The sequence below is a fragment of the Hydra vulgaris genome, chromosome 06 (genome assembly GCF_038396675.1).
Source record: "Hydra vulgaris chromosome 06, alternate assembly HydraT2T_AEP".
NCBI lineage: Eukaryota > Metazoa > Cnidaria > Hydrozoa > Anthoathecata > Hydridae > Hydra > Hydra vulgaris.
Genome location: NC_088925.1, coordinates 55,863,417 through 55,888,750, shown reverse-complemented (window position 1 = coordinate 55,888,750; position 25,334 = coordinate 55,863,417). Strand labels below are relative to the sequence as shown.

Here is a 25,334-nt window from a genome sequence, read left to right as displayed (position 1 = left end):
TATAACAATTTAATTTAACTGATTTTAAACAGTTTAGTTAATGGGTCTTGTGGGATATGATTTCCAATTTAACTAACTTTGAACTGTTGTAAACAATATTTTAGAAATAATTGAAATAATAAACAATATGCATTTTTAAATATTAAGTCGATTTGCTACCTTTTTTATATTTAATAAAAAGAAATTAGGTTTTTCACTATTTTACTAAAGAAAAAAAAGTTGATTATGTATATTTTTCTTATAAAAACATTTTTATTAATGCAGTGATACAGAGGCTATTCTGTTAATATATGCAACATTTCAAGTTATTAAAGTATGAAATAAAGAAAACTCACGGAAAAAACTATACTTTTGTATATTGATAGAACCAGAAATCACCAAAAAAACCAATATACCAGATATTATGGCTATTATAGCAATAGGAATGAAAAGAACTCTTTGAATGTATTCGCGATTAACAAATTTTTTCGCACCCATCGTTGTGGTATTTGCTGAAATTGAACTACACTTCGTTAAAACTGCTATGCAAAACTATAAATAGTATTACTTAAACAAAAGAATATCAAAATGTTTTACATCTGACTTTTATTATTTTTGTTTTATTTTTTTATTTTTTTCAAAAATATAATAAAATAATAATAAAACAACAACTAAAACAGGTCTTTCTGTAATTAGAGCTTATTCAGCTAAAATTATTAAAGTAATATGGAGCTTATATTAAAATTCATTTGCAATAAATAAATTATGTTATTAAAATGTTATATTTACTTTATTCATTAAAAACTGCAAGGTTAACTGCAAATGGTTATTTAAAGGACGAATTGTCTTACGGTTTATTAGAATTCCGAGAAATATACGTAATCACTAGGCATTCTCATTTAATTGATGAATCAAAGTTTTAAGCTTTTATTTATTAAATTAATACTTGATATTTACTATAATATAATACTTTAGATTATAGCTGCTAAAAAAAAATTGTTCTACCTTTTAATGACTTATGTGTTTAAAAAGGAAAACGACTTGTATTTTATTTATATATGATATAAAGATGTTTGCATATATGACCTGCGCCCTAGCATTTCGCCGGTTTGCGAGCTTTAAAATCAAATACTTTCATAATTTTTATCTGCCGCACAGTGGTATAAAATGCCAAAAAATCTGGCGAAAATCATAAAACTTAAAAAGAAAATACGAGTTTTAAGTTTTCTCCAACTATTGACTTTTTTTAATTAAGTAATAAGGGGTAAACATAAGGGGTAAACAGATGCTATCTGTTGACCAGCCTCGCACACCTTCTTCATCTATTTGGCTGGCGCAGATGTATTTTTAATACATTGTTTCCAGTTTAGGATGTTGAATGCTGGATCTTTTTGACTCAATGCATGGGTTTGCTTGTGTCACTGTTTTTATGACTAGGCAACTCATTCTATTATCTCCTTATGAGGGTACAGCTCTAAAAGTCAGTTTTATGGTTCTGAGGCCGGCTGGTAGTCAGGTTTCCCGAACTCTGTGGTAGCTCTCAGAGAGGCTGATTCCATCAGCAGCTGCAAAATATCAAAGTATTAACAGTGCCATGTTGCGCATAGATGGTGTCCCTGTTTGTACTTTAGGTGTGCATTGCGGAGGCCACATATGGAGCCCTTTGTTACGGCTTAGGGTTTATTAGTAGTAATGAGGCAATTGCTTGGGCTATTAAACGGTGTTCTGAGTACTATCTATGCTTTGAGTCAAGTTCTTCAATCTAATTTAAAAATGAATAAAGTACCAAAAACTATAAAACACAAAAAACCATCATCATCACCAAGTTCTCTAAACCTATCATTCACTAATATTCGTGGTCTTCGAAGTAACTTTTTTTCTGTTGAGTCTTATCTCTTGCAAAGTTCACCAGACCTACTTGCTCTTTGTGAGACTAATTTGAGATCGGCTGTCTCATCTTGTGATCTTAGTGTTGATGGTTATCTTCCTCTGATTCGTAAAGACTCCAATAGTCACATGCTTGGCCTGGGCATTTACATTCGAAAGAATTCACCTGTTTGTCATGAAACTAGGTTTGAATCCACAGACTATTCTTTCATGTGCTTTTGTTTAGCACAACTTCACTCTATTGCCTTTCTCTTTGTTCTATATCGATCTCCTTCATCTCAAGACTGTACTCTTTTTGATGTTATTTCTGATCATATTGACCAAGCCCTCTCTCTTTATCCATCAGCTAATATAGTTGTTGTCGGTGACTTTAATGCTCACCACTCTGAATGGCTTGGCTCTAATGTCAGTGACTCTGCAGGCATTAAAGCCCACAACTTTTGCCTTTCTCAATCCCTAACTCAAATAGTCAACTTTCCAACTCGCTTTCCTGACAACCCTAATCATTTACCTTCTCTACTCGACTTATGTCTTGTTTCTGATCCTAGTCAGTGCTCAGTTTCTCCACATTCACCCTTAGGTGCTTCTGATCACAGTTTGATCTCTTTAAAACTAATATCTCATTCTTCTTCATCACCTGAATACCCCTACTATCGAACCTCTTACAACTACAGTAAAGATGACTGGGATTCTTTCCGTGATTTTCTTCGTGATAGCCTTTGGGTAGAAATCTTTCAACTTCCTGTCGACAAATGTGCTTCTTACATAACTTCGTGGATTCAGGCTGGCATGGAATCTTTTATTCCCTCTCGAAGATTCCAGGTCAAGCCTCACTCTCATCCATGGTTTTCCTCACACTGTGCTGCTGCGATTGCCAATCGAAACCGTTACTTCCATATTTATCAGCAAAACAATTCTCCAGAAAACAGACGTCTGTTTATTACTGCTAGAAACAAATGTAAAAAGGTTTTGTCTAACGCCAAAAACCGCTATTCTCAGGTCATGAAATCTCGTATCTCATCTCAAAAATTAGGCTCTCGTGACTTCTGGAGAATCTTTAATAATATTAATAATAAGGGCAAATCTATAATTCCACCTCTCTTGTATGGTTCAGACTTTGTCACCTCACCTAAAGACAAAGCCGAACTGTTTGCAAAAAACTTTTCATCAATATCATCTCTTGATTCCACTAGTTGCGTTCTACCTGATATTGCCAACAAACAGGTTGATTCATTGCTTGACATTCATATCACTCCAGGTTCTGTATCTAAAGTGATTTCTTGCCTAGACTCTTCTACAGCTTGTGGCCCAGACAACATACCTGTTATTGTCTTGCAGAAGTGTTCTCCAGAGCTGTCGTCTATACTCTCAAACTATTCAACAAGTGCTTATCAGAGTCTTGTTTTCCAGCCTGCTGGAAAGCCGCATCTGTTATCCCTATCTTCAAAAATTCTGGGGAGCGATCTGATTCGTCTAACTACCGTCCCATAAGTCTTCTTCATATCATAAGCAAGGTTTTTGAATCTTTAATTAATAAACACCTTATTTCTCATCTCGAATCTAATAACTTACTTTCTGCCCATCAATATGGATTTCGATCTTCTCGTTCTACAGCTGATTTGCTAACAGTAATAACTGACAGGTTTTATCGTGCATTAGATGAAGGTGGAGAGGTTAAGGCCATCGCTCTTGACATTTCAAAAGCGTTTGATAAAGTTTGGCATGCTAGTATTCTCCATAAGCTTTCTTCTTATGGTGTATCCGGCAACATCTTTAAGATCATTAAATCCTTCCTTTCCAATCGTAGCATAAAAGTTGTCCTCGATGGACAACACTCTTCTTATTCTGTAACTTCAGGGGTTCCTCAAGGTTCTATCCTTGGCCCTATACTCTTTTTAATTTACATTAACGATCTTCCAGATATTCTCACATCTAAGGTGGCATTGTTTGCTGATGATACTACCATTTATTCTTGTCGTGATAAGAAACCAACACTTTCTGATTGCTTGGAGGGGGCATTTGAGCTTGAAAAGGATCTCACTTCTGCTACAGCATGGGGCTCACAGTGGCTGGTGAACTTTAATTCAGATAAAACTCAATTTCTTTCAGCCAATCGTTATCCCAATAATTTAGATCTTCCTATATTTATGAACGGTGATGTACTCGATAAGTCACCTACTCTTCATCTTCTAGGATTAACTCTTACTTCCAATCTTTCTTGGAAACCATATATCAAATCGGTTGCAAAATTAGCATCTGCAAAGGTTGCATCTCTTTATCGAGCTCGTCACTTTCTTACTCTGGATTCTATTCTCTACCTCTATAAATCTCAAATCCGGCCTTGTATGGAATACTGTTGCCATATCTGGGGCAGATCTTCTAATGATGCCCTTTCTCTTTTAGACAAGGTGCAAAAACGCATTGCAAACATAGTTGGATCTGCTCTTGCAGCCAACCTTCAACCATTATCACATCGTCGTAATGTTGCTTCTCTTTCTCTTTTCTACAAATACTATAATGGGCACTGCTTGAAATAGCTAGCGTCTCTTGTGCCTTCTACTAAAATTCATTCTCGTGTTACTCGTCATTCAATTAAGTGTCATCCTTTTTCTGTGACTGTTCCTAAGTGCTCCAAAAACGCTTATTCGTCTAGTTTTTTTCCTCGAACATTAGCTCTTTGGAATTCGCTTCCTTCATCTTGCTTTCCTGATTTATATAATTTGCAATCTTTTAAATCGTCTGTCAATCGTTATCTTGCTCTACAATCTTCATCTTTTGTCTTACAGTATTTTCTAACTTTAATTAGTGGCTGCTTGCAGCCTTGTTGGAAGCGAAGATGTTTAAAAAAAAAAAAAAGTGATGTTATTTGCGCATAAAAAGGTTGCTATGGAAACCATTTTGCTCTAAAAACTGTGATATATGTGATTAATCTGGGGCTATTTTTTGAATTTTGTCAAGTTTGACTTTGTATAAGTAACTTCGAGGTAGGTTCTAAACTCCAACCTTTTGTGTGTTCATACTTATGTCGAATAAAAATGCTCTCCTGAAATTTGCTCTGTTAAGAGTCTGGGAACCATAACCACCCAAAAAAGTAGGCTGCAACCGCCAACTATAAGATAAATCGGTTTTTTAAAAAATAAACTTTAATATTCCATACTAGGTGAAAAAACTTTTAGGGTTTTAAAATTTTATTGGAAAATTAGAATTTGTTTAGAAATTTTACCTAATATTGAGTTTGCAACCCCCTCGTTTTGAGGGTTGTAAACTTTAAATAGTTATAACTTTTGAATGCCAGATGATTTTATGATGTAATTTCAAATATATACTTGTTTCAATCTTATTAGAGGAAGTAAATTTTTTTGAAAGTACCACTTCCTCACACATTTGGGCAGGTGGTACTTACTTTTTAGGTCATTTTTGTTCCCAGGGTTTAATCTGCGCAATTTTTGGTAAAATATCCTTTAATGACTAAAGTTTAAGCATACAATAGTGTGGGGTTTAGAATATACCTGAAAGTTATTTAACCCAAACACCAAAATATCCTGGATATTTCGTTGTTAAGGTTAAATAAATTCCATTTTCAAAAGTAAAGAAGTTTTTATATAGGAATTTCTTTTACTTGGGTTGAAAGTCGGAGAAAATAAAAGTTGGAATGGGAGGTAGGTATTACTTAATGGTAACACTTAACATACTGTGTGCTATACATGATGGTAACACTGTATTGTACGAGCTACCTGGGTGTTAATTTTTCTTTTTTTAAATAAAATACTTACTGTTTTTAATTTATTCCTTTTTTAAATATAAACTAGGATACTAAATAAATTAATTTCTAGTGTATTTTTGCTGTTTGTAACCGCATTATGACTGTAAACTTTTTTAAATAAAAGATATTTTAGAAGACTATTAAAACTCATTTGTATAAAGAAAAGTGAGCACTCTAAAACAAATGGAGCATCATAAAAAAAACACATCGTTAAGCCACCCTAAGAATTATTAAAATCATTAATAGGAAACAAATACAAGTGTTACTTTACAAATAATACAAAGATTGGACTGTTAAAATGTGGTAACATTTCAATTTTAGCTTATTGCACACGAAGTCAATTTTTGTAGTCCACCAAACTCTAACTGCGACCCCCTATAATGAAATAACCAATTTTTTTGAAAGAAGAATCAAGTCATTAAATTTGTTTAGGTCTGGAAAGGGTAAAAATTTGTATTGTCAATATTCATACTAGACCACTAATATCCTGAAGCAATTAATTTTCATGATATTTTTGTCCACCGATAGCTTTTGGTTCAGTTGTTGTCCCTAGTCCGTTATGTGCTTTTATGTTTTTTTACACTGAACACGAAGCAAATGATCTTTGATAACACAAAAAAATTTGTATGTTATACTATAGGACAAAAGTTTAATGTATTGAATAAATTTTTTTTAATCTTTGAAAAAGTACAAAAATCTGAAAAATAATCTAAAAGTAAGGCTTTGTTTACCGCATGATTTGTCCATACGAATAAAAATAATAATATAAAAACAACAACAAAAAAAGAGTGCAATAGATCGTAGACCTTTTGCCATCTTATGAAAAAATTTTAAGATGGTAGTAAGCTGTCACCTTCTAATAGTAAAATCAAGATCGTAGTAAATTTAAGATCGTAGTAAGCTGCCACCAACTATTTGTCAAATTCAAGACTACTCATAAAAAGCTGACGTCATTAATATGTCTACTACAAAAAATCTTTTAGTTCTACTCACTTATTTCAAATTATATTTCAATCTGATTGGCTATATTAACTAATACGATTTGTGTTTTGTGACACTAATTTAAATGTGAACAAAGATATAGAAAGCTTAAAATAAATTAAAGTAAAGCATATTCATTGTTTTTTTATTTTTTTTATAAAAAGTAAAGAGACTAGAAAAATTTAAAGTAGTGGCCCAACACCCCATTATTTTATTAAATAATGGGGTGTTGGGCCACTACTGCTTAACATTAAATGTTTTAAGGTTTTTTACAAAAAGAAATAATTAATCTTAATGTGACATCTCAAAGTGTAACATATTTTTAAAGACTTTGATTAGCCGAAAACTTTGAACAGTTTGTTTGACGTGTTAATACTGTTGTTTGACAGTACTTCAATATTTAAGTACAACTTTTAAAGCTTATAGTTTAAAAATTATTTTACTATATTATTTTAACATTATCGATTCATGGTTTAAGAAGAAAGTTGTTTATACTGCTCTAAAGTTGTTAAGCATTATAATGGAGAAGGTTGACCCAATATAAACGGGGCACGTTTGCCCTTATTAGAAACCTATCCTAAACATTTTATATCATTATTAAATAGTTTTTTAAATTTTTTATTGAAGTAAATCTTGTTTTATAAAAAACGACATTAACCTATTAAATAAATAAGATATTTAAGGGGTTTTATATGTTGTTTTTTTTAAATTTAATGATATTTGTACTATAGTCCGTAGGTTTCAACAACCTTAAACTTTTAATTTTAAGTGTTTTTATTTAAAATAAAATACAAAAATAAATAATAATGTAAAAATGATACTTAATATATGCCAACTTACCTCGATATATCCGGGTAAGTTAGCCCCAACGACATAGCTCAACAAAAACAAGTGCTAATAAGTAGCATGTTGCTTATCATTAACATGTCTCCTTTATCAGTTAGCAATAATCATTTAGAAATATAATAATAATACTAAAACAGAGGAGGAAGGAGGGGTTGGCACGGCACTGATTATGTGTTTTCATACATCAAAAGTGTTGTTTAAGTTATCAGAATACATTTAATCATTCCCAGAATAATTCCATATCTTACACAAGCATCCCTTACTCGAATGTTTATTTTCACGAAAAAGTTCAGAACCGTAACATTAGCTGTAGTTTATTTTGCGACAAATTTTTAGAAGACTTTATGGACGTTTTTTTGTCAAATAGTATTTTGAGGATGGCAATCTGACACACCCCATAAAAAGTAGAATTTTAAGGAATTTTATTGTCGCGTGTCTTCCGCATTTATTGGTTTTCTATTTAAAGCAATAACATTTCCTGAGTGTACGCTGCTTATTTATTTCTGGGATTGCGTAGTAAATAGTTTCAAATACCATAGTATTTATAAGCTTGTCTGTAATAAACAATCAAAAGTAATCCTTCTGTGTCTTGCTCTCCTTATTGAAGTTTAATCATAGATTAGCAGTTTTTACAACAATAAATTTTTCCAATTTTTTTACTTACGTTTGACCTATGTAACTGTGAAAGCTGTTATTTATTGCAGATTAATCTTTTTTTGATTTTATGTCACATATAATAATAACTTTTATTTTTACATATAATAAGTACTTTTATTTTTCTCAAAAAAAAAATTGTTTACAATAATCAAAATGTCTTTCTGTAAATTAAGTTTATATATAATTTATATGAACTTCAAGAAAAAATTGTCACAAAAAAATCCAATACTTTTTAAATGTATTGTAATTATTCTAATAACTTTAGAAAAATGTTAAAAAATATTTAGAAGTTTAAGACTATTATTTTATATTAATGGTAACCCAAATTTATAAAAAAAACTAATCTTAAAGTATTGGTAGCAGCAAACAATAGCTCTAAATTTATAATTTGGGTATAAAAAAGAAACCGGGATACTGCAGTAAAAGTCAGTATACCTAATTTGCTGATATGTTTCCGTTATTACGCATTATAAAGTTGTATTAGTATACAAGTTTCATTTATGTCAATATAAGAGCATAATAAAACTTGTGATCTATACTTAAAAAGAACAAAGGCATTTGTTAGATATATATATATAAAACAAACAAATGCATTTGTAAACAAATAAACTGACTTTTAAGCAAACAAACAATAAATAATAGTATATAAAAATATGAGTCAGGAAGAGAAAATTTAAGAAAACAATATTTTTTTAAAGGGTGTACCCATGGCCTACTATATTCACGGCCGTATATCTTACATTTTTGAGGGGGAAATTAAGAGGCCGGTTTTGAAAGTTTTATACACAAAGTACGCTTAAATATTATATTTAAAAATATTTTTCTTCACTTATCTTCATTTACCAACTTTTAAAGAACTTATATTAAAAATGGTCAACAAATGTGCTGCACCAAAATGTACATCGGGATACTTAAGCAACAAACACAAACAAATTGCATCTTTTCATTTTCCAACAGACCAAAACTTAAATCAACTTTGGATAAAATTTGTTAATCGTTCAGATTGGACTCCAACAAAACATTCTGTTTTATGTGAACTTCATTTTGAAGATAAATATATAATTAGAGGTGATAAATCCACCCTGAATTGGCTTTTAAAACCTGTTCCTTCTAAGTATCCTTGTGAACTTTTGCAAAAAAAATCATCTTTACCAGTTTTAAAAACTTCTCGAAGTCCTCCTAAATTGAGAATATTCCAAAAAGATCAGTTAGAAATGTTCAAAAAAAATGATACCATTACAAATGTACATAATTTGAATGAGGCAGTAGCACCACCAGGGTTTCAATTTAAACGATTTGAAAAAGGTGTTGTATTTTATAATATAGTATTTAATGAACAGACATATTTTCCAACTATATTAGAATCAATAACAGTTGATGTAGACCTAAATGTACGTTTGCAATACAAAGGAACGCCACTTCCATTACCGAGTTGGTTTGTTAAAGGACATAATGCAAAACTTAATAAAATTAGTATGCTAGAAAATTTTCCTTCGTATATGAGAAACTACACATTAGAAAATCATGACACTATTTTAGATGAAATTAAAGATAGAGAGCTTTATCAGCCACAAGGCAGGCCACCATACTCAGCAGAGATGATTCGATATGCATTACTTTTACGATATACATCTTTTCAGGCATACAAACTACTACTTAAAAAGCTCCCTTTACCATCAATATCATTATTAAATAAAGTTCAACAAGGAGGTATCGATTCTATAAAGGCTTTAAAACTTCTACGTGAAAAAGGAAAAATTTCTCCTGATTGTATTATGATGATAGATGAAATGTATTTACAAAAAGCAGCACAATATCAAGGAGGAGAGTATGTTGGTGCTGACAAAGAAGGTAACTTGTACAAAGGAATTGTCGCATTCATGATAATAGGACTAAAAGAATCTATTCCTTTTATTGTTCAAGCAATTCCAGAAATCACATTCTCTGGAAATTGGCTATCACGAAAAATTGCTGACAACCTTAAAAATCTAATAGATGCAGGGTTCACTGTGCGTGGTATAGTTACAGACAATCATTCCACTAACGTTAATGCATTCTCATCATTAGTTGCAATGTTCAAGTCTGAATCAAAATATTTTATTATTCACCCACAGAATCATGGAAAGAAGACATATTTGTTTTATGATAGTGTGCATTTAGTCAAAAACCTTAGAAATAATTTATTAAATGGTAAAAAATTTGTTTTTCCAGACTTTAAATACCATAATGCATATATCAATATTGATTGTCCATCAGGGTATATTAGTTGGGATGATTTATTTAAGATTTACCATAATGATAATGATCTGAAAGGTAAAATTAGAAAAGCTCCAAAGCTCACATATGAGGCATTACATCCTGGAAATAATAAACAAAGTGCTCCACTTGCATTAGCAATTATACATGAAACTACAATTGCAGCTTCAAAAAGCTATTATCCAAATAGAAAAGATGTTTCAAATTTTTTAACTATTTTTAACACTTGGTGGACAATTGCTAATTCTAAACAAAGGTTTTCACCAAATATTATTGGCAATGCTATTGTATTAGGAGACAATAAAATGATATTTTACCAAGCTCTGGCTGATTGGATCAATCAGTGGTCTCTTTCACCTGCATTCACCCTCACAACTCAAACTGCTTCAGCATTTATAAATACCTTACGTGCTCAAGCACTGCTTGTTGAGGAGCTCTTGAATGATGGATATGATTATGTGATGACAGCTCGTTTACAAAGTGATCCAATTGAGAGACGTTTCTCACAATACAGGCAAATGAGTGGGGGAAGATTTCTTGTAAGTTTAAGAGAAGTTTTAAATTCAGAAAGAATTTTGTCATGTCGTTCTTTAATTAAGGAGCATATAAACTTCTGGGAAGAAAATCTATTACCAGATATTCATCCTTCCTTGACAATACTTGATGAACTGTTTGAAAATCGAATAGAAGAAATTATGGAAAGTTCCCTTGATTATAATAGTCAAGAAGTGGCAATAACTATAGCAGGCTATGTTGCAAAAAAATTGTCAAAAAGGTCTAAATGCGAAAACTGCAAAGCATGTTTGAAAGCTGGAGACATTGATCTTGAAAATAATTCTTATCTATCTCTATTGTCACGTGGTGGACTATTTGTTCCATCCAAACAGCTTGCAGAATTTGTTTGTAGTGTATTTGCTATTTTGGATTTAATTGAGAATGAAATTTTATCTCTATCAATTCCAGTCATTAAATCATCAACATATCTGTTACATAAATATGCACCAAAAAGCAAATTTGTTTGTGAAAATCATGAAAGTTGGGGAATCACGTTTTCAACAAAAATTCTTGTTAATGTATTTTTTAATAACAAACAAAAACTATCGAAAGATTTGGTTTCCAATAATAACTTAAAAACATTTAAAAAGAGGCAAAGAAAAAAGTGAAATCAAAATTGCTAATATGTCAGTTGCATTTGTTTATATAGTTTAATAAAATTTACCTTTTGTTTGATTTCTTTAAACTACTTCTTGACATTTGTTTTAAAGCGTTAAAATATACATGAATACAGATATATATTATAAATAAATATAATATACATAGTTATAAATGTATGTTGATTTGAATAATTTCTGTGACAATTCTCCAACAAATATTACACAAATGTCTTTAAATCTTTGATATCTATTTTATCTTAAAAGGTATATGTAACAAAAATAAATGCCGCTTTTACATAGAAGATCTTTAAGGTAAAAATTAATAGAGCTGCTTTTTAAAAATATAATATTCTTTGCAGCCATTTTTTCAATAAAAATCGGCCTCTTAATTTCCCCCTCACAAATGTAAGATATACGGCCGTGAATATAGTAGGCCATGGTGTACCTTATTTAAATATATTAATTATTGACTTTAGATATCAAAAATACTTTATGTAAGTTATGGTATTTTTTAAGCAAGTAAAGACACTTTTCATTTCTAAAAAGTTAGGTTCCGGAATAAAATTTCCTTTTACATTAAAAATGTAATAAGGGTATTTTTTTCTTCTTAAAACTTTGTGCTTAAACATTTTGATCACACCAATTTTAGTGTTAAGAAAGCGAATTATGATAAAAAGTCTTACTAACCAATGAAATTTTGTATGAGATTGTTTGACACAATAATGAACTTATTTGACACAATTTTAAGTTGAGATAAGATGTTTTTTAATGGAATTTAGTTTAATAACTTTTTAATTCAACTTGTGGAGAACTTTAATAATAATTTTAAATCAAGTAGGGGCTGTCCATTAATTACGTCAACAAATTTTTGACAATTTTTACCTCCTCCCCTCCCCCTCCCCCTTGTCAACAACTTGTCAAACTTTCAAAGATCCCCCTGTAAAATAACGACAACATTTAATTAACCCCCCTCCCCTCCTTAAGAAAAAAAATTTATTTTAAGTAGTAGTTACATTAGCTGTTTACAACTTCAAGAAAAATTTCGATAATTTTCTAACATATTTTTACAAATAAACCCAAATCTTAAATCGAGACCTCTACATCTTCCCATGGAAATGACAAATGCTCCTCAATTGTTATTATTGGCATAGGGTCTGATTGAATAACTTCTTGGGAAACCAAAACACCAGACAAGTCAACATTTTCTTCATCTAGCCATTCTACACTTAGCATCTCTCGAAAGGCAATAACTGCCATGAGTTCTCTCTGTCTTTAGGCAGCGACTCGCATTGGATGAATTCTTTGTTGTTAAGGTGCATGTAGTATTTGACTGGACCCAGACATACATTTTTGGTGCTGTTAAATGTACTTCTTTAATATGGCTTGCGAAGCAATATAAACGTGACAGATTTTACAGGTCCATTCAAACAATGACAACTGAATAGATGGACAATTTATATCATATGGAAGAATTTTGAAAGCTTTTGCTGATCGAGGTAGTATATTTTCAACTTTGATAGACTGACTACAGAAAAGAGATGGAAATTTATGTAAGTTTATATCAGATATATCTGGTGCTTTAAGACCCTCTTTAGTTTGACAGATTGGAATAGGTGGGGGGATAAATCTATTAGCAATAATTTCAAAATACGAGCTTTAAATCGGTTGGCAACAAGTTAAATCACGGCATTTGATAATTTGTAGAAAATAGTGACTTGTTCTTACATGGTTTTGAAACCAGACTTGATTTTTGATAATTAAACTTTCAACTTTAAGCTCAGACTTTTCACGTACAATATACTCTGCCACTGTTGGAAAATTATCTATACTTACTTGCTTCCATACTTCTGACAAAGTTTGCCCAGCATATTTGAAGTTTAATTTTTTCAATTCTTCGTCAACTGTTCTACCTTGTGTGTCAAAGTGGGTTCCAAAATGTTCATGCGACAAAATTAGTCCTGACAGTTCTCGACTAAGAGGAGCCATTCGTCTTTCTACTCGATTAAACTCACTTCTACCAGGGGCATTTGTTGCTACAAACATTGCATCAATGTTTTGCTTTACGAAATGATGGACAGCAACATCAATAACTTTTTGATAACTTGGATTTTTATCAGGTCCACAGAGTTAATAAGAATCGGTTTGATCAACTTGCTGCTTGGATCTTTTGTAACCATGTCAAACTCCTCCAATTCAATAAGTCTTTCATAATCTAGTTCTTGACTAAAAGCTGATGATAAGCAATGCTTGGCTGATCTGATGGCTATGTAAGTTGGGCCTGAATATGATACAGCTTCCGGTTTACCTAAACCTTCTTTTTGGATTTCAATGCCAGCATAAACAGATGGGTTGAGTTTGTGTCTAGATGCTACAACCCAGTTGTGATCAGGCAATGTAACGCGGTATTCGACGTGCATTAAAAGTGGATCTTGCTTGCTAGCTGCTGTCAATCCTATGGGGACTCTGGCTTTGTCATCTTGACTGATGAAGTATACTTCTTTAGTTCCCAACAAAGAAGCCACTTCCTCTATTGATTCAAAGTAGCTGTACAAAATTGACCATCAATGTGTTTTGAGTGTAAATTATTCTGTGCTCGAATTAATTGCACTGGTACAGTTGTTACATAGCGTTTGCCTTTCTATGATAAACTTCGTTTACCATTCGGCATCAGTCGAGTATAAACAGCACTTCTACTTATTTGAAAACCGTTAATATTTAATTGTTCTCTCAATTCATCAAGATTTCTAACACCACGATACACATCACTTTGTTTTTTTCCATGAGCAGCAGACCCATACAATGCAATGTCAACGATGGTTTTTAAAAGTAGCGGCTGATCTTCATCAATTGTTGGTCACCCAGCTGTCTGTCGGATCTTTTATTTACTGCAAATGTCAGGATTTTTAGCACAAACTTCCGCTAAAGTTTCTTTTTTTTTTTTTCGAAATATCTTTGGCTTTTCTTGTTTATATTATTTTCTTTTGAGTTTTTTTTTCATGCTTATCAACTATAGATTTCTTTTCTTTTAGTTTCTTTTCCTGATCTGAACTTATAACACCACATTCTTTTCGTTTATACAAGCCAATTAAATTGCTCTTGAAGATGCTTATCTGACTCTGTAATTCATCTTGTGCTTTTGCTTTGTATTTTACAAATTTTTCATTACAAGTAGTACTAGATGAACTAGCTTCAAAATCGATTTCTATGTGGTCATGTTGAATGCTTTGTGTTTGTTTTTTCACAACTTGTAAAATTTTTACATTTGCTTCTACTTTTTTAGGAAGGACACTTCTAGTCTTCATAAAATGGCCTGCCCAAGAGGTGAACAATGTTGCCTTTTTTTCTGTGCTAAGGTGGAATAACTATTTAACAATAAATCTATTTTTTTCGGCAAATCGTCCTCTTTTTTCAATTTGTTCCAAATTTCAGTAACTTCTCTTTGACAGTCTTGCTTACGCTTGTTGGTAAAATGCCTTTATATATGCTTCATACAACGACTTGTGAAAGTTTGGTTTGTTCATTGTAATTCTAAAAAAAATAGAATAATTCAAAAATTGATTTAGATTTGATTTAATCTATACCTAAATCAATTGGTAATAAATTTGTTATTTAATACAAAAAAACAAATAGACCTAGGCCTGTTTAACAATTATTTAATGGTTCTGAACATTCTAGACATCTAATGTATTAATAAGATATTAAATAAGTCCTAGATAAGACTGTCGAAAATTGTAAAAATGATTGCCCATGTACCCGTCAAACAAATGGGCGGTTATTGGCGAAAAATAAACTTTATATAAAAGTTGTACCTGAAAAAAAAACCATATAAATTAAATGGGTAGTTTTTGTTTTTTTTTTCCACATACGACTTTTATATAAAATTTCTTTTTTCCCAAATTTTCATTAACATTACCAGTCGACATGTTAGTTTTTCTCAACCTTAATCGGGACTTAGATTTTAATGATGCTATTGTTTTAAAGTTGTTCTTCTTTACTTATATCAAAACTTTATTTTGTTTTAAGTTTTCTTATTCACAAGTTCCAAATACGGTTGAGAAAAACTAACATGTCTACTGGTAATGTTAATGAAAATGTGTTTGTTTGTATTTTCGAAAAATAAAATACCTTTTTAAGAAGAATTTTAAACCTTTAATATATAATTTGCATAAAATAAATCTTGGATTTCTTGGAATGACCTTTCAGATAGTTATGTTTTCCACTTTCCAGGTTTTAAGAGAAATTGTTAAAGAGACTAGTTAATAAACGAGTCGGAGGAGTTCTGATTTATGTAAAAGAAAACATTGTAGTTAACGTAAGGAATAACAAGTGGGCATCAAAACTTTCAGAACGATATATTCGATGTTTTCAGAAATTCTTATTACGATAAAGAAATCGTAACTATTGGAATTTTTTACAAGATCTTTAAAATCTTCTTCCACATTGTGTAAAAAAACTACGCTACAAACGCAGCCTAATTTTTTGTTTTGGGAGTAACAGAATTAAAAAAATAAAAAATAAATAAATATTGACGTCAACTCTACTTGACCTTCAACCCACCTCCCCTTGTCAACAAATGTCAAAAAAGTTCAGACCCCCTCCCCCCTATTTTGTTGACGTAATTAATCGACAGCCCTATATTTCTACTTTGCTTTAATAAAAATATTTCATAAAAAAAAGGTGAATTTCTTAATTTCTAATTTTTCAAACATCTTGCAACTGTTTAACATTTAAAAATGTATATAGTTTATTTGATATGATTTTTTATGTTTGCATTTATAATGTTACTTTATTTACCAAAAACTTATTTAGTAAAAGTTAAATACAAATATGATTAAGAGGAGTTAAGTTAGACATGCGCATTGTTGAACACAGGATTAATATTTTATAAAAAAAAGTCCTTTTTTTTTTCACTTTCACTTTAAACCATTTTAGCCATTTCTCTGTTTTTCCTCCTCAAACAGTGGGAAAAATGGAGATTTTCTTTACGCTTAGAATCACAAGGATGGTGTTGAAAGTTGTTTATATGTAGTGTGGTATTTTTATTTCCAAGTTAAGTTGTGTAATAAACAAGTCCTTACGTAAATTTGATTCTTAAAAAGGATGCAACTTTTAGTTTTTAAATATAACAAACAATGCCATTGTTATATTATCGATAAGGATAGCAAAAACGATAGTGAGTAGCATAACGCTAGCGTCGTCATGTCGCACTATGATGATTACTATAATGATAGCTAACATAATTAGAGCCATCTTTGTGTTGCACAACGATTATTAGTCTTTATATTGTCGTGTTGTACGATAATGATGGATGGTGTTTGTGATGGATGGATGGTGTTTGTGCTTTTGTAATGCACAATAATAATTAAATATCACTTCAAAAGCCATTACTTTAAAAAATTAAAGCCATTTTTTAGTTAAAAATTTTTTAAGATTAAAAATTGATATACAATAACTCACCAAATAATGAACTATTGTATATTAATATTAACTCAAAAAGTACACCATAAATGCTAAAACAGATCCTAATTTCAATTAATAACAGGCTAAACCAAAACTCCTCTAATAAAAATTTATTCCATTCATGTAAACAAATTTACGAAAAAGCCCTTAAAAAAGTAAATTTTAAAATTTTGAACTAAAATTTGACTCTAAAAAAAAGAATACAAAATTAATTATCGACAACTACTTCCCGCTCTCTAATAAATTAAGTAAAATTTTTAATCAAAATACAATTAAAGTTGAAAAAGATATGAAAAGAAATATTAAAGGTCAATAATGCCTTGCTAAACATTATTGATTAAAAACTATGAAAATTGTAAAAAACTAAGCCATTGTCAAATTAGTAAAAAATGTATATCAAAAAACGTGGAATATATATATATATATATATATATATATATATATATATATATATATATATATATATATATATATATATATATATATATATATATATATATATATATATATATATATATATATATATATATATATATATATATAATAGACACACACACAGACACACACACGCACACACACACACACACACACACACAGACACACACACACACACACACAACAAGACAACTTTAACTTGATTTAGTTTGATCTTTTTAACTATTTTTAGAAACTAATAATAGGTAATGTTAATCTGATTTTAAATTGTGTTATATTGTGGAGCATTTTCTTTGTGATAAAAAAGAAAAGAAAAAATCTATTTATAAAATATTACGGAAACAGAAATGCGTTTTTTAAACGCGAAGAAAAATGTTGGAACTTAATTGATATATTAAAACTTTAGAATTAGTTTTACTGAGATAGAATGATATTTATATCCTTGTGGTTGGTAATTTCTTTTTGCACACAAAATAATGGAAAAATAATAGAGTAAAATTATTAGTTAAAACTTTAAAATTAATAAGGATTTCCTAATTGATTGAGGATAAGTACCTTAACAAGATTTACCAAAGTCAATTGTTGCGGAAATTTTGATATGCAAATTTCGCTTATCTATTTAAACCAATTTATATCTATTTAAATCAATTTTTGCAACCAATCGCAAAAAATTTTTTTTTTATGTTACAAGAAAAGTTTTTGTGTGATAGCGTGTTGTTAAACTTTTAATGCAAGTGAGTTATTATATATGAGTATATATTATATATGAGTATTATTATATATGAGTATATATTATATATGAGTATTATTATATATGAGTATATATTATATATATATATATATATATATATATATATATATATATATATATATATATATATATATATATATATATATATAAATTGATTTTAATAAAAAAGGCAGCGTATAACTATTTTTTTATTTATTTTAGATATAATAATAATAATAATATTATTATATCTAAAATATCTTTAAAAAAATAGTTATACGCTGCCTTTTTTATTAAAATCAGTTTATTTATATACATATCGTATAACAAGATATGACTTTTAAAGATATATATATATATATATATATATATATATATATATATATATATATATATATATATATATATATATATATATATATATATATATATATATACATATATATCTATCTATCTATCTATCTATCTATCTATCTATCTATCTATCTATCTATATATATATATATATATATATATATATATATATATATATATATATATATATATATATATATATATATATATATGTATATATATATATATATACATGTATATATATATATATATATATATATATATATATATATATATATATATATATATATATATATATATATATATATATATATATATATATATATATATATATATATATATATGTATCTTTAGTGTTGACATCGTGTATAATAGTTATATTAGTTAGAAAACATCAATCAATTCGAATTTTTTAATACAATTAATAATTTTTTATTAGAAGTTTTCGCTGGATTATGGTTACCAGCATCATTAGCTCGTAAAAAAACTTTTTATACAAAAAATATTTTTGTAAAAAATATTGTTGTACATTTTCCAGTTTATTAATATCTTTAATATAATATATTCATACTGATGCTACATATTTAAACTGTGGCTTAATAATTAACAATTATTAAAACTTTAATATAACAACGTCAAGATTTTTAAATGCATGTTATATAAAACATGCATAGTGTTTGATTAGCTTTATTTGCAACACTGATAACATGATTTTGCCATATAAAGCCATTTGATATTATAGCACCTATATCTCTTTCAATTTTTATCTTTTGTACAACATGGTCTTTAACTTGTAGTTAAATTAAGGAATCAATTTACCAATAAGCAAAACTTTGGTTTGCAGAACTCCCCGCCACTCTTCAAGATTCAAGATCTTGGAAGCACGCGCAAAGTCAATACTTCTACTGCAATGTAAACCATTCAAAAAAAGTTTTTTTTTTCAGTACAACATTGTAAACCAGCTTTCAGCAGCGTTTGCCTTATTGCCGTTTGCTAGTTTGACGCAATGATCTTTTTCCATCACTTAATATCTGATGACGTTAAGCACCAATTTCCTAGGTACAAACAAATCAGGACCCTATTTTTCTTTTTCGTAGTTTTGTAATGGAGAGCTTTCAAATGATAAAATTTCAACTGTATTTGCCAACCTGTATTTTTTTATAATATCTCATACTATTGTTAGGCTAATTTGCATAGTTTGTGCTGTTTTTCGGTATGACTGACCCTCCTTGGACCTTACCACCACCTAAGTACGTTCCGTAATTGTTAACCTTCTGTCTCTGATCATAATCTAAAAAAGGTAAAATTTGTTAATGTTTAGAACTAAAAAAACATTATTATAATAAATAAACATCAAAAATTCACTAATTTCTCCTTCATATCTTATAAGCGTAGCAAATAATCTTTAAATTTTTCCCCAAAATGCATTATTTCAATAATTTTAAAATTTTAAACTGTAAATATAAAAATGTTTCACATTTTTATATTTACAGTTACAAATATTTAGGATTTATTAGCTTTTTTTATTAAAGTAGTTTACTACATTTAAAATGCATAGCTAGTAAATTTTAAATACAAAATTTACTCTTGTTATTCAACTTCGTCGACTCTGGTGTGTTTTCTTTTTTCTAGTTCTTGTTATAAATATTGTTATTTATCATGGGCGAATTTTGTCACTCGCCAAGGAGGGGGCTAAAAAGGTCTAATAAAAAAATAAAAAATAAGGTCCGCATTTTTTCAATTGTAAGTAACTTTCTTTTTTAATTTATTGTAATTTGGTATAATAATCAAGTTCATATACGTATAATTACATATAATATTCAATTTCATTTGACAGTATAGTTGTCTAATTTTGTATAATAGTCAATTTACAAAAGATTACTTCTGAAAAAAAGTCCCAAGGATTAGGGGGGAAAGGGGCATTACAACTCCATGCCCCCCACCCTAAAACCCGCCACTGTTATTCATATTGAAACATCAAAATGACATGCTTCCAAATTTCTTTAATAACCAATTTTCAAAAACTAATCAAAAATATTTAACGAGGTGCTCAATCCACAAGTTTAACTTATCGAGTAAAACTTGACAACCCTTAAGAAATTCGAGACAATTTTATATCGAAGAACTTGTCTATGGAACAAGCTCTTGCTAATAAAATGAAAAGTATAGTCTCAATAAACTGTTTTAAAAATATATTTAAAAGGTATTTATATATAGCACAAAAAATATAAAACTATAAAACACAAAAAATCTTCGTCATCAACAAGTTCTCTAAATCTATCAGTCACTAATATTCGTGGTCTTCGGAGCATCTTTTCTTCTGTTGAGTCTTATCTCTTGCAAAGTTCACCAGACCTACATGTTCTTTATGAAACTAATTTGAATTCAGCTGTCTCATCTTCTAATCTCAGTGTTGCTGGTAATCTTCCTTTTATTCGTAAAGACTCCAATAGTCACATGCTTGACGTGGGCACTTGCATTCGTAATGTAAGTGCCCACGCCAAGCATGTGACTATTGGAGATTTGAATCCACAGACTATTCTTAAATGTGCTTTCGTTTAGCACAACTTCAATCTATCGCTTTTTTCTTTGTTCAATATCGCCCTCCTTCATTTCAGGACTGCGCCCTTTTCGATGTTATTTCTGAACATAATAGACCAAGCCCTCTCTTTTTATCCATCAGTCAATATCGTTGCTGTTGGTGACTTTAATGCTCATCACACTGAATGACTTGGGTCTAGTGTCAGTGACTCTGCAGGTTTTAAGTCCCACAAATTTTGCCTTTCTCAATCTCTAACTCAAATAGTCAACTTTTTAAATCGCTTTCCAGACAATCTGAAACTTTTACCTTCTGTACTCGACTTATGTCTTGTTTCTAATCTTAGTCAGTGCTCAGTTTCCCAACATTCACCCTTAGGTGTTTCTGATCACGGTTTGATCTCTCTAAAACTCTTATCTCATTCTTCTTCATCATCTGAATCCCCCAATCATTGTACCTCTTACAACTGCCTTAAAGCAGACTGGGACTCTTTCCGTGACTTTCTTTGTAAAGGCCATTGGGTAGAAATTTTCCGTCTTCCTGTATACAAATGAGATTCTTACATAACTTCGTGGATTTAGACTGGCATGGAATCTTTTATTCTTTCTCCACAATTTCAGGTCAAGCCTCACTCATCTCCTTCTTATTCCTTACATTGTGCTACTGCAAATTCCAATCGAAATTGCAGCAGCACTCTTGTATGGTTCAGATTTTTTCCCCTCACTTAAAGACAAAGCTAAATTCTTTGCTAAGAACTTTTTATCAATATCATCTCTTGATTCCACTAGTTGCGTTTTACCTGATAAAGCCGACAAACAAGTTGATCCATTGCTTGACATTCGTATCACTCCAGCTTTTGTATCTAAAGTGATTTCCTGCTTAGACTCTTCTACAGCTTGTGGCCCGGACAACATACCTGGTATCGTCTTACAGAAGTGTTCTCTGGAGCTGTCGTCTATACTTTCAAAACTGTTTAACAAGTGATTATCAAAGCCTTATTTTCCAGCCTGCTTGAAGCGGCATTTGTTATCCCTATTTTCAAAAATACCGAAAGCAATCTAACTCGTCTAACTATTATATATAACTAACATTAGTCTTCTTCCTAACATAAACAAGGTTTTTGAATCTTTAATCAACAAACATTTAATCTCTCATCTTGAATCTAATAACTTACTTTCTGATCATCAATATGGACTTCGGTGTTCTTAATCAACAGTTGATTTGCTTACAGCAATAACCAATAGGTTTTATTGTGCACTAGATAGAGGTGGAGAGGTTAAGACAATCGCTCTTAACATTTCTAATGCTTTTGATAAAGTTTGGTATGCTGGTCTTCTCCATCACCTTTATTTTTATGATGTATCTGGTAATATCTTAAAGATTATGGAATCCTTCCTTTCCAACCGTAGTATTAAAGTTCTGGATATGAATAAGAGTGCTGTCCTCGATGGACAGCACTCTTATTTATATCCAGTAACTTCAGAGGTTCCTCAAGGTTCAATCCTTGGCTCTATACATTTTTAAATTTACATTAAAGATCTTCCTGATATTTGCAGATCTATGGTAGCATTGTTTGCTGATGATGCTACTATGTATTCTTGTCATGATAAGAAGCCAACACTCTCAGATTTCTTGGAGGGGGAATTTAAACTAGAAAAGGATCTTACTTCTGCTACAGCATGGGGATCGCAGCGGCTGGTGAACTATAATTCAGATAAGACCTAATTTTTTTTAGCCAATTGTGCTTCTAATAATTTAGATCTTCATATACTTATGAACGGTATTATGCTCGACAAACAATCTACCCTTCAACTTTTAGGATTAACTCTTACTTCCTATCTTTCTTGGAAACCAAATATCAAATCCATTGCAAAATTACCATCTGCTTAAGTTACATCTCCTTATCGCGCACGACACTTTCTTACTCCGTAATCTATTCTTTATTTCTATAAATCTCAAATCCAGTCTTGAATAGAATACTGTTGCCAAATCTGGGGCGGATCTTTTAATAATGCTTTTTCTCTTTTAGACAAGGTGCAAAAACGCATAGTAAACATAGTTGGACCTGCTCTTGCGGCCAACCTCCAACCATTATCACATTGTCGTAATGTTGCTTCCTTTTCTCTTTTGTATGAAAACTATAATGGGCACTGCTCTAAAGAGCTAGCATCTTTTGTGCTATTAGTGTGTTACTCGTCATTCAATTAAGTCTCATCCTTCTTTTACGTTTAATCTTTTTATTCGAATATTATTTCCTTAGAATTCGCTTCATTTATCTTGTTTTTCTGATTCTTATAATTTACAAACTTTTATGTCGTCTGTTAATTCAAAGTTTTAAATTTACTGGAAGAGAAAAGATGAAGTTTGTATAGACAGTCGTCTGGCTCTACAAACTTCATTATTTCTCTACCAGTAACTTTTAACTCTAATAGTGGTTGCTTGCAATCTTGTTTAAAAAATTTGCTTGAAATAACAGACACAAGCATACTTTCGTATTTGTAAATTCAATAAAAAAAAACCTTGTTACATTTCCTATTCTATCTGTTCATTTAAGGGGCTTAACGACTGAATTTGTCTTCTTCTTGCCCCAGCCGTTTATTGACAGTTTATAATAAATAATTTTATAAATTTTTCTTTATGGTGAAATACATAATATAAATAAAAAAAATTTATTTTATTGTTACAATATAAATCATTTGATATAGTTATTTATTAACTTGCTTTATATAATAAGTAATTGTAAATTTATTTAATGAAAAATAGTGAAGAAGTAAAACTTTCCAAAAGTTTTTCTCCTTTAATCTTCTTTTTTCAATCTTCCTAATTCTTTTTTTTCTTACTTTATTTGCTTGCTTTTATTTTCCCTTTTTTACTTTTTTTTCACTTTTTTTAACCTAACGGAAATTATAGGCGTTTATTTTTTAATTTTGAAACTTTTTTATCTTTGCTTTATTTTCTTTCCATAAGTTTGTTATAGTTTTGCTGTTATTTTTTTTGACAACCCTCCCTCTATTAAATTTTAATTTTTTTTATCATAAACTGGCTTACTAATCATTTTAAAGTTTTTATATGTCTTTGTTTTTCTCTTATACTTTTTTCCATTTATATTTTATTATTCCATTATATTTTCCATTCCACTTATACTTTTTTGCAAGTATAACTAGAAATGTTTGTGCGTTATCAAACATTTAGAATAGGCTATGTAAGCCGTTGTTTCGGTCGACTTTTAGAAAATATAATATTTGAAAAATATTTCAAAAAAATTTTTCTTTAAGTTAAGATAAAAAATTTTCAAAAAAATTATTAAAAATATTTTTTTTGTTTGAATAATCATCTTTAAACAAATCACTACTTTACAAAATGACAATTTACTTGATGACAAGACCGCATGGTCTTGTGCAAGTTTCCCGCCTTCGTTTAACAGCGTTACTTATTTATATTTATTATTTTTGCTAAACTTATGATTTGTACTCAAAAAAGTTTTTATTAAATGTACAATATTTATTTTATACATTGTAAACGAATCAGTTTTTAATTTACGAAGTTTATATTTGTGAAGTTTTTATAAAAGAACAAAAACACACACAATTACGCAAACAGACACATGCACATTCATACACACTTGCTTCTTATAGAAATAATTGATTAAAAAAATTTAAGAAAACGTTTTTATTTAGTCACTATGGATATTTTACGAAATCAAAGATTTATAATTGATTTAAGCATAAATCTGGGACCTAGTTGGATGGCTTTAGGTCGCGACTTATTAATAAATGATAAAGAGTTAGAAAAAATAGAAAGTGAGGTTGATGGAATATTGAATCAAGCGTATAAAATGTTACAAATATGGCGAGAAAGAAATAGAAATCCTTCATTAGAGGAATTAAAAATTGCTTTGAGAAATATTAAAAGATTTGATTTAGAAGAATTTGTAACAAATTTAGAGAATGCTTACTTATATCTATTTTTTTAGTGATTTCTTTACCGATTTTGAAAATATTTTTAAACATTTTATTATATTTATTTTTTGACAATGTTTTATATTTAATATAAGCAATCGGCTGGAGAAATAATTTTTATTAAATAAGTTGTTTATATCAATATATATTTTGCTATAAAGTTTATAATTATTATTAAAGATTATAAGAATATTTAAAAATGCGCTCATTTTTTCAAATCTATTTAGTTGGAACAAAGATTTTAAATCTTTTTAACATAAAAAAATTTTATACCTAAATTAAACATTTTAAATCTTGTATCTTGGATTAGATTGTATTAATTAGAACAAGTAAT

General features: G+C 29.7%; 1 protein-coding gene and 1 long non-coding RNA gene across 3 annotated transcripts in view; one reads left to right on the top strand and one right to left on the bottom strand.

The window, feature by feature from the left end:
* LOC136081992 (interaptin-like) overlaps positions 1–1,090 on the bottom strand; it is a 79,941-nt gene extending 78,851 nt beyond the window's left edge. Inside the window, exons 1-2 of one of the 2 annotated variants that reach the window (XM_065800519.1) lie at positions 985–1,090; positions 336–491 (exon numbers count right to left, since the gene is read on the bottom strand). In XM_065800519.1, the coding sequence (XP_065656591.1) occupies positions 336–477 (142 nt within the window). In that variant the 5' untranslated portion in view covers positions 478–491; positions 985–1,090. Of the gene's footprint in view, positions 1–335; positions 492–768; positions 892–984 lie in introns of those variants that run through there. The other variant, XM_065800520.1, reaches the window with a different exon arrangement.
* A 16,984-nt stretch (positions 1,091–18,074) lies between these two features.
* On the top strand, positions 18,075–25,075 carry LOC136081084 (uncharacterized). The gene is made up of 2 exons (XR_010638879.1): positions 18,075–18,152; positions 24,719–25,075. It is a non-coding gene; the product is annotated as an uncharacterized LOC136081084 (long non-coding RNA).
* The last annotated feature ends 259 nt before the right edge of the window (positions 25,076–25,334 follow it).